Source organism: Megachile rotundata, chromosome 3, assembly GCF_050947335.1.
Source record: "Megachile rotundata isolate GNS110a chromosome 3, iyMegRotu1, whole genome shotgun sequence".
Taxonomy (NCBI): domain Eukaryota; kingdom Metazoa; phylum Arthropoda; class Insecta; order Hymenoptera; family Megachilidae; genus Megachile; species Megachile rotundata.
The window spans coordinates 18,333,949-18,345,304 of record NC_134985.1 but is presented as its reverse complement, the minus strand read 5'-3'; the positions used below and the strand labels follow the sequence as shown (position 1 = coordinate 18,345,304).

The following is an 11,356-nucleotide window of genomic DNA, read 5'->3' as shown; positions in this document are numbered from 1 at the left end:
TTGAATTTGCCATGTGTTGTATTAGTCACGTGTGGTATTACTACGCGTTAGATTACCACGCGTTAGATTATTACGCGTTAAATAATCACACGCTAGATTTCTACGCGTAGGATTAGCACGCGTTATGTTAGTGCGCGTGGTATTTACAACGCGTTGAATTTGTCATGTGTTGTATTAGTCACGTGTGGTATTACTACGCGTTAGATTACCACGCGTTAGATTACTACGCGTTGAATAATCACACGTTAGATTTCTACGCGTAGGATTGCCACGCGTTATGTTAGTGCGCGTGGTATTTACAACGCGTTGGATTTGTCATGTGTTGTATTAGTCACGTGTGGTATTACTACGCGTTAGATTACCACGCGTTAGATTACTACGCGTTGAATAATCACACGCTAGATTTCTACGCGTAGGATTAGCACGCGTTATGTTAGTGCGCGTGGTATTTACAACGCGTTGAATTTGTCATGTGTTGTATTAGTCACGTATGGTATTACTACGCGTTAGATTAGTACATGTTAGATTACTACGCGTTGAATAATCACACGTTAGATTTCTACGCGTAGGATTAGCACGCGTTATGTTAGTGCGCGTGGTATTTACAACGCGTTGAATTTGTCATGTGTTGTATTAGTCACGTATGGTATTACTACGCGTTAGATTAGTACATGTTAGATTACTACGCGTTGAATAATCACACGTTAGATTTATACGCGTAGGATTACCACGCGTTATGTTAGTGCGCGTGGTATTTACAACGCGTTGAATTTGTCATGTGTTGTATTAGTCACGTATGGTATTACTACGCGTTAGATTAGTACATGTTAGATTACTACGCGTTGAATAATCACACGTTAGATTTATACGCGTAGGATTACCACGCGTTATGTTAGTGCGCGTGGTATTTACAACGCGTTGAATTTGCCATGTGTTGTATTAGTCACGTATGGTATTACTACGCGTTAGATTAGTACATGTTAGATTACTACGCGTTGAATAATCACACGTTAGATTTCTACGCGTAGGATTAGCACGCGTTATGTTAGTGCGCGTGGTATTCGCAATGCGTCGAATTTGCCATGTGTTGTATTAGTCACGTGTGGTATTACTACGCGTTAGATTACCACGCGTTGTATTAGTACTCGTAGTATTCACAACGCGTTGAATTTTCCATGCGTTGTATTAGTCACGTGTGGTATTACTACGCGTTAGATTACCACGCGTTAGATTATTACGCGTTGAATTTTCCATGCGTTGTATTAGTCACGTGTGGTATTACTACGCGTTAGATTACCACGCGTTAGATTACTACGCGTTGAATACTCACACGTTAGATTTCTACGCGTAAAATTACCACGCGTTGTATTACTACTCATTGTATTCACAACGCGTTGAATGTACCACGTGTTGTATTAGTCACGTGTGGTATTACTACGCGTTAGATTACCATACGTTAGATTACTACACATTAACTAATCACACGTTAGATTACCACGCGTTGTATTACTACTCATTGTATTCACAATGCGTTGAATTGTATTATATTAATCACGTGTTATGTTACTACACGTTTCTCTTCACACATTGTGTTCACCGTACATTGAATTCGCCCCACATTGTATTCACCACACAAATTACTTTGCGACACATATTATATCACCGCCCATTACATCGTCAAAATCCCCCGAAATATTAGAATCCGTATTTTAAATAAGCATTCCAAAAGCGTAATATCGAAACGACATAAATTTGAGGTAACGTTTGAAAGGGCTCCAGAGTTAAGTACTCGTCCTTTGTTCTCGCCATTTTTCGCTCGTCCTCCTTCCGTCACCACAATTTATAGCACGTCTACGGTGAACCCCATCGTCTACGGTAAGGTGTCTCTTCCTTCGTACAAAACGAATTCTGCCACGCGCCTTTTGCACGCGAAATAAATTCTGCGAAATAGGTTCTGCTGTCTGCGGTTGTCCTGATTTAACACCAACCACCGAAGAAGCTCTCGGAAAATTGTTCGTACGCTGTAATTGCGAAAGATGCGAACGGAAGGAAGAAAAATTACGAGCGTGTCGTAAACGCTGGCCGTTCTGGAATATCATTAGCGATTGTTAGCGATTTTAGGACATCGTAAAGATGATACGAGAATCGTATAACATTTTTCATGTTCAATAAAAAGTCGGTTATGTTGCAATTTGCTGGGTAACGGGAGGAGGTGATCATTGATCGAAGCGAAGGAACAACAGGAAGTTAGCCATTGCGAGATGTAAAGTTCCTTCGTTGTGTACAAATAATATCGACAAGTTTTGTTTAATTCCGATCAAACAGTTCTCTAAAAGCAAATTCGACCTCGTGCATTTACGGTGTGCTTCACGTCCCAATAAGTTAAGAAATCTTTGAATACATTCGAGACTGCCTTCAACCGACGACAAAGAAGGATAACCTCGTGACGCGTCGTTTATGTGGGATAAATAAACGAAGAGCCGTCGAGTTTGAGAGATGAATGCGATATTTATAAATCGGGTTATTTTTCACCGTTTCACGTCTAACGTTTCCCGTTTCGACGTTACCACGCAGACATCGAAGATCGCTCTAAAAGTCTAAAATGTGCTCGAAATATCGTTGATGATTTTTCGACAAAAATTCACGTCAGCAGCTTGATGCGAGATTAAGTAATCTCGTTAGAAACACCACTGGAAAAGGGTATTTTTCGATGACGATTCAATTTCTGATAAAGCTCGTCGATTTTGCTATTTATCACATTTTTTGCTTGATCCTTTGATGGATGATAAACGAGAACGGAGGAGGGACGAAATTGCGAGCGGAAAACACGCAAGGATTTTTTTATCAGTGTCGCCATGATTGCTGTACTAAAGTCCGACAGTGATATTGATTTTCAACCATTTGTCCGTGTCAATAAGTTCCTCGACAAGAAAAAGCAGCACGATTCGTCTAACGTTCGCTCTACCTTCACGATTTAGTACGTTCTTGCTTCTGACACGTACCGTGCGTTCCATCAGTTGTTTCAACAATGCTACTTGTCGAAAACAAACGAGTAATACTGTGTAAACATTGCAACCTTTAAGAAAAGAAATCATATTCCTCGGTTGAGGTCATTTGTTGTATTAAGTTGAATAATATTCCCTTTCCAATCAACTGTTTTTTAATCAGAATTTCATTCCTGGCGGAAGCTCAGTCGCTCTCGAGACGAGAATAAAAAGAGGTTCACGTCCAGAAATAAGATTTAGTACGATACTCCTCCATTTCGCCTCATATACATTTTATGCAGAAACACACTTAGGGCATCAAAATTTATGCCCCGTGTAACATCATATTTCACCGAAAAGAATGAATTATTAATCACCCCTCCCCGAGTATTCAACAATTTCGTGTTGGTCCATTCATCGAGACAATCGACGCAAAAAGCTTCGAGAGAGGCTCATGAAACTGTAATTGTGATTTTGACTACGTGCTGCAATCACTAATTCTTCGAATTCAAATGATGTACTCGTGATGTAGTAGACAAATTAGGTTTATTTAATTACAAAACGAAATACAGAATAATCATGTCCGTAAATTACCAAAGTCAATGTTGGAAATTAAAAGTACTTTTCAATGTAAAATAATTTTGTCACAACTCATTAATACACAGCTTAACCCCTTCCCGTACTTTGACTTTTATGTCCAACTATAAGTTACATTATCAAGGATCCCTGAATATAAAATACTCACATTTTAATTTTCTTTGTTCGTTTTAATGTTACAGCTCTGAATAGTTAGTCTTGATTAACGCATCTGGCACGAGAAGTTAAATATATTTTCACTAATTTTTCTGTAAGAATTCTACACACATGGCACTGATTTATTTCGCCACATTTACAAAGAAATAAAGCTAGCATCCTCTCGAAGTTTCATAACTCCGAAACATCGTTAGCCCGTAACGAAATAAAATCGAATCGAAATAAATTTCGTCCGGTTCAAATACCGATAACTCTCAACGAAGAGGATGAAATCGCAACGAAAAGAGGCAGAAAGCAATTACGAAGAAACTTCTTGAAGTCTTTCGAAGTGGAATTAAAACGTCGCGACAATAAGTTTGCTTATAGAGCGACGCCTAATAAGATTACTTTGCAATTCTTGCGATTTGTCCGAATACAGAGTTTCGGATATTCGGGGGATTTTGTCACGTTCATATTTCAAAGTTATGCAATTCCAAAAGCGTTATCTAGCACACTTTATGGTCGCTGTTGTTTCGGGTGAAATTCGCGAACAGTTTCATGCTGACACAGAGATTTCGATGCATCGTAAATTAAAGAGGATTCAAATCAGATCGCAAATCTTTTAACTTGTTCGGGGAAAATATATTTCCCACTGTATCACTGATTGAATCTAGAATACTTTATTGTCGGGTTACAATGTGTCGTTTCACTTTTCATTGATATTTTCGTTGAGGTTGACAAAATATTTTTAACAACAGACATAACTTGAATTAATCTAAAAGACATTTAACATACATATTAACCTGTTCAGAGATTTTTTTAAAGTTAGATAATGATTTAATTTTTTGGTGTCATATTTGAGACTTATAAAAATAATATATATATATAATAGCAGTTTAAATGTACAAAAGCAATTGCAAATATTTTTAACAACAGCGACTTACATTAATCTAAAAAATATCTAATATACATATTAACCTGGATGATTTTTTTTGAAGTTAAATAATGATTTAATTTTTTGATGTCATATTTGAGACTTACAAAAATAATATATAATAGTAGTTTAAATATACAAAAGCAATAGCAAATATTTTTAACAACAGCGACTTACATTAATCTAAAAAATATCTAATATACATATTAACCTGGATGATTCTTTTTGAAGTTAAATAATGATTTAATTTTTTGGTGTCATATTTGAGACTTATAAAAATAATATATATATATAATAGCAGTTTAAATGTACAAAAGCAATTGCAAATATTTTTGACAACAGCGACTTACATTAATCCAAAAGATATCTAACATACATATTAACCTGGTCACAGATGATTTTTTTAAAATAATGATTTAATTTTTTGGTGTCATATTAGAGACTTATAAAAATAATATATATATAATAGCAGTTTAAATGTACAAAAGCAATTGCAAATATTTTTGACAACAGCGACTTACATTAATCTAAAAGATATCTAACATACATATTAACCTGGTCAGAGATGATTTTATTAAAGTAATGATTTAATTTTTTGGTGTCATATTTGAGACTTAAAAATAATATATATAATAGCAGTTTTAATATACAAAAGCAATTGTAAAAGTACATGAAAATAATATCCTTGACTGCAGACAGTGAACGTTTAAGTCGAACAAAATACCGGAAAACGTATCTCGTTAAATATGCATGAGATAGGATACGATTAAGCTTTCAGCGGGAAGTAAGAAGGTCCAGAAATCGATCGGTTTCCTGCGTTCACTGGAGCGTGACGACGACCTTGTCACGAAAACCCATTTCTCAGAGTGCGAAAATCGCGAAAAACTTCGCACCCTGCGCAACAGGGAACGGTCACCATTTTATCTTCGGTCGAGCGAAATCATTCGTGAAAGTTTTACGATCGTCGAAAGTGGCGTCGTAAAACAACGTTCCAGGAAGTCAAGCTTTTGTTTGCTTTCGTGTATTTTAAGTAGGAACCATGGTCGCTGAAAAAACTGGCGGGATATTCGGTCAGTAGCCATGAACATGGAAATGAAATTTTTTATTCCAAATTCTTTACTCTTCATAAAATATACCGTTCTATTATTCGAAGTACCTTCTCATGTATGAAGTATCTTCTCTGCAAAGAATATTCTCTCTACGTTCTGTTTGAATTTTCATGAAAGCCGCGATACAAAAATCATTAACTCCTGGCCGAACTCAGAAGTGTCATAACGACGTTAATGAAAGCGGAGCAAGTTTTTCCATCAACATTAGCTGAATATTTACGCATATCCCACGGGTGTATGATCCTGTTTTCCAGCCGGGTACAAGCCAATATTCCCTCCACGGTAATACGATATGTGTCAACTAATCTAAGGCACGTTATCCAGGTGGAAAAATATGAACTGGACGGCGTCGAGTGCGCATGCGCGGCTGAAAGTTTTCGCGCCGCGCGGCGGGAATCTCGGCAGTCAGCGTCGCGCCGTCGAGCGTACCGGTTGCATAGAAATTTTTTAACGTTCGATCACGATGTTTCGGTGCAGTGACCGTACTTGTCGCGTTATTCGCGTGTTCGTGTGTTACGCACGATCGTGTAATCGGTGTCTCGAATGAATTCTAAAAATCGCGAGTGAAATGAACGAACCACGCGTTTGAAGCATGGCTATCATGCAGTCCTGTTGCTGCTGGCGATCCGTGAGGAGGGGTAGTTTCGCGTGTGCTATTTATTCCGGGGTAAGTATCGAATTTTTATGCGCTGTTGTTTGTGTTGAGCAAACGTTTTTCTTGAAAAAAGTTTGTAAAACGTGAGCAAACACCGTATGTTTTGACTGGAGAGTATTATCGATCCAGAAAGCTATCGAAACGAAAATATCCGTTAATAAAACATTACCCGAATCAATAGCTTCGATAGATGCGATAAATGTGCACCGTATATCGCTAACACGGAGAATGAACAAGCGCGAAATATTGACAATGTCATACGTGGAACAAATTGTTGGCGAGGTTCCGTATTTTCCGGGAAACATTTTTGCTCCCGCAATGAGCGCTTGTTATGGCAAATGAGATGTCCATGCTCTGTCATCATTTATATTGTCAAGTCTCGTTTGCGTAATTAATGAAGCGTTTTGGAAGCATTAATTGCAGTTAATTAAATCAACATTTGTACCATAAAATGGAAACATGTGTTTATATTAATGTAATGTATGAAATATCGTCGGATCTCTAAATTCTTAATTTCAATACTGCAACAAATGATTTATACATTTTAATATTACTAATAAGTACAATCTTCTGTTCGAATAATTGCGAGCTGTTTTAATTTTCTCGACAGCGAAGTCGCGTACAGAATTTTATTCCACGTTTTGAATTAAAATTTACAAAAGATTAAAAGGACGTTCTATCAGACGTGGAAAAGAGACGCAATTTTATTTAGAATTAAAAATGCGAAATTCACCTTTAGCCTTTTATTGCTTTTCACGAGAGAAAATTTAAACATAACAAAAGGTTGTCACAACATACCTTTGAACCCTTAAAAATTCTAGGAACACTCGCAAAGGTGCAGCGTTAATTTTCTCGTGGAAACGCGAAATATTAAACGACGGCTGGCAGTCTCATTAATTGGAAGAAATGTGCAACGGAACGGATCTCGTTATTTAGTAGATTTTCGTTCGCTCAACGATTGCGCGCATCGGAATAACAGGAATTTCAATGCTTGCAATTACGGTGTCCTCCCTGTTTTCCTTTCTTTTTCCCCAGTAGCCGTCCAACGACGGAAAAAGCTTCACGTTTTCGTGAGACGTCAGAATTAATACGTTTTATCGTTCCAACGTGGTCGTAAGCGAGAACAATAAACAACCGTGCTATAATGAAGTTCGTCGCATGTCCATAGGTGCTTAGTTACGACCGGGGACCGTAAAATGAACCGTGGATGGACTCGTTTGTCCATTATTATTCATTTCTTTAGACACTATGAAATTACGAAACTACAAAATTATACGGAGCGTTACAAAAAGACCTGTCGCAAAAAGTAAATTGAATCGCTGAACTGATTGGGGGAGGGAGAAATTTTATAGCACTTTTTTACTGGTTAAACACTTTTGTTGATCCTGGTAAATGAAGATGAGATTGATCGCATATATGACGTGGAGTAAGCGTCGTGAATTGTGTGGATGGTATATGACGCACCAGGTGCGTCTTCCATTGGACAGAAAATATATGTAGACAGAACTGCAGTGTATCGATGCATTCATATATGATGTATATGTCATGTGATGATATATGTATGACGCACTGAGTGCGTCGTTGTTTGTACTATGTCTATACGACGCACCGGTTGCGTCTTTCATTGGACAGAAAATATATACAGAACGTATGCAGTGTATCAGTGCATTCATATATGACGTATATGTCATGCAATGATATATGTATGACACACCTGGTGCGTCGTTGTTTGTACTATGTATATATGACGTACAAGGTGCGTCTTCCATTAGGTAGAAAATATATACAGAACGTATGCAGTTTATCGATGCATTCATATGTGATGCATATGTCATGTAATGATATATGTATGACACACCGGGTGCGTCGTTGTTTGTACTATGTATACACGACGCATCGGGTGCGTCTTCCATTGGACAAAAAATATACACAAAACGTATGCAGTGTATCTATGCATTCGTATGTGATGTATATGTCATGCAATGATATATGCATGACACACCTAGTGCGTCGTTGTTTGTACTATGTATATATGACGCACAAGGTGCGTCTTTCATTATGTAGAAAATATATACAGAACGTATGCGGTGTATCGATGCATTCATATATGATGTACATATCATGCAATGATAAATGTATGACACACCGAGTGCGTCGTTGTTTGTACTATGCATACATGACGCACCCGGTGCGTCAAGAATTGTCTTAGTTATAATGACGCATTGTCTGCGTCATCAATTGTATTCAATAGATAGTATTGCATGTAATGAGGTATGTCATCTATTTCATATAACAGATAGAATGAAACATACAGGCGTTGAACCATTGAATGTATGACACACATGGTGCGTCATTAATTGTAATGGATAGATAGTACTGCATGTATGAGGTATGTCATCTGTTTCATATAACAAATATAATGAAGCATACAGACCATTATGAAGCATCATAAACCACTGAATATATGACGCACATGGTGTGTCATCTAATGTATCAAGGGTATAAGATACGTGATATGTTATGTATAGTTGCATTGGATAGCATAAGATACATTGACAATTACAGTGAGCAGAACGCATAAGGTGCCATCGATTGCAGTAGATGAATGTTATAGAACGCACAAGGTGCATCGATTCACATCGCGATAAGTTCTCGTCTATGTTGGTTGAAAATATTATCTTTCTAAAAGTTACGTTCATTTTCTTGGCGTAACGAGGTACATACAAACTGAGGTCAAGCTGATGCTACCGCGAAGAGTTAAGGTATCCTATATTGGAGACTTCCTTGCACGTGCATACAACATAACTAGCTAACAAAGTTAATTACGTCCAGTGGCTTGAAACAGAATTAACTTCTTGAACCCGTGTCATTCTAGAAACGGTCAGAGTTTTGAGCTCCCTGCATTGATTCTCGATTATGACGCTTCCGTAGAAACCAATTTTCTAAACTGCTTTTGATGAATAAATGCATGATTAATATTTTCGATAAAAAATATGAACTAATAAAACGTACGAGTTTGATACGATCTAAAATTAGGCGTTGGGATTTGGAAGATTGGAAATTTGGGGGCGTAGGAATTCGGAAATTTGGAGATTTGGGGATTTAGGAATTCGGAAGATTGGAAATTGGGGCGCGCTGGATTTCGGAAATTTGGAAATTTGGGGGTGTGGAAATTCGGAAGATTGGAAATTGGGAGGCGCTGGAATTCGGAAATTTGGAAATTTGGGGGCGTAGGAATTCGGAAAATTGAGAATTTGGGGATTTAGAAATTCGGAAGATTGGAAATTTGGGGGCGCTGGAATTTGGAAATTTGGAAATTTGGGGGTGTGAGAATTCGGAAATTTGGAAATTTGGGGGCATAGGAATTCGGAAGATTGGAAATTGGGGGGCGCTGGAATTTGGAAATTTGGAAATTTGGGGGTGTGAGAATTCGGAAATTTGGAAATTTGGGGGCATAGGAATTCGGAAGATTGGAAATTGAGGGGCGCTGGAATTTGGAAATTTGGAAATTTGGGGGTGTGGGAATTCGGAAATTTGGAAATTTGGGGGTGTGAGAATTCGGAAATTTGGAAATTTGGGGGTGTGAGAATTCGGAAATTTGGAAATTTGAGGGCATAGGAATTCGGAAGATTAGAAATTTGGGGGTGTGGGAATTCGGAAGATTGGGAATTTGGGGATTTAGGAATTCGGAAGATTGGAAATTGGGGGGCGCTGGAATTCGGAAATTTGGAAATTTAGAAGCGTGGGAATTCGGAAGATTGGAAATTTAGGGATTTAGAAATTCGGAAGATTGGAAATTGGGAGGCGCTGGAATTCGGAAATTTGGAAATTTGGAAGCGCTGGAATTCGGAAATTTGGAAATTTGGAGACGTAGAAATTCGGAAGATTGGAAATTTAGTAATTTAGAAATTCGGAAGATTAGAAATTTAGTGGCACTGGAATTCAAAAATTCGAAAAATAAATGCATATTTCCGATACCGCAAAAATATGAACTAATAAAACTAAGTTTGATGCGATCTAAAATTAGCTCCGATCATAAAATTCAGCGTCGATTCAAATGCGTCTGAGAATACTCAACATTTCAGAAATAAAGAAAGTTGATACGACTGAAAATGGAACCGGTAATATTATCCAGAATCGTTCGCATAAGTATCGGCAAATTAAACGGGGGTTGTCGATTTTCAAATGACGCGCAGGATATCGGGCGCCAACTACCAAATTTCATTTAGATCGAGATTATGCGAAGAGGGCGAAGAAATTGTATCGTCGATATTCGATGCCTCATAAAGACACGACTGAGCGGACTCGATCGTAGAACATCGAAAAAAGGAGGTAAAGACAGCCTCCTTTATTGCTCGACATTCCACTTACCGTTGAACTTGAAATTTCGAGGGAGGAAATCCCTTGGGCGAAAGATGTCCGTTGTGTGCGAAGAATTTATAATCGAGTCCCTTCGTTTTTAAAATTCAATTATTTTAATTAAACGTCCCAATCGTGACACTTAAGACATTCGATGCTAAGTACGCGTAATAACGTAGAAATTACCTATCCGAAGAAGTTTCAACGAAATTTAAATCCATCCGTGAAGATCTCGAGATTTCATTCGGAAGAGTATAAAGTTCCCTTTAATCAAGGATTTTTGCGAAACTTTCTAATAGAATAATTAACTCTCCCAGAAAAAGTCGCTTTTAATGAACTATGTGCTTTCAAGGGGCGTACCTTGTCTGGAAAGTTAGATACCCTGCTTCTTTATGGATTATCGCTGATTAAATTGTAACTTTTATCTCTCGATAGTTCGATACGATCAATTTTCTTCTTTAAAATAACAAGTGAAGTGTTTCTGAGAACGGTTCGGAAGTTCTCCGGCTTTTCAGTCGAGATAAACTCGAACCGAGTGGAACATTATGGAGGGACTAATTTTAAATCATCTGACAATCCACGA

The 11,356-nt window shown here is 37.7% G+C and overlaps 1 protein-coding gene across 4 annotated transcripts in view; it reads left to right on the top strand.

Annotated features, from left to right (window-relative positions):
• The first annotated feature begins 6,168 nt into the window (after nt 1–6,168).
• Nucleotides 6,169–11,356, top strand: part of LOC100876698 (uncharacterized) — a 35,388-nt gene continuing 30,200 nt past the window's right edge. For all 4 annotated transcript variants that reach the window (XM_076529499.1, XM_076529498.1, XM_012290770.2 and 1 more), the window contains exon 1: nt 6,169–6,426. In XM_076529499.1, coding sequence (XP_076385614.1) covers nt 6,352–6,426 — 75 coding nt within the window. In that variant the 5' untranslated portion in view covers nt 6,169–6,351. The remainder of the gene's footprint in view (nt 6,427–11,356) is intronic.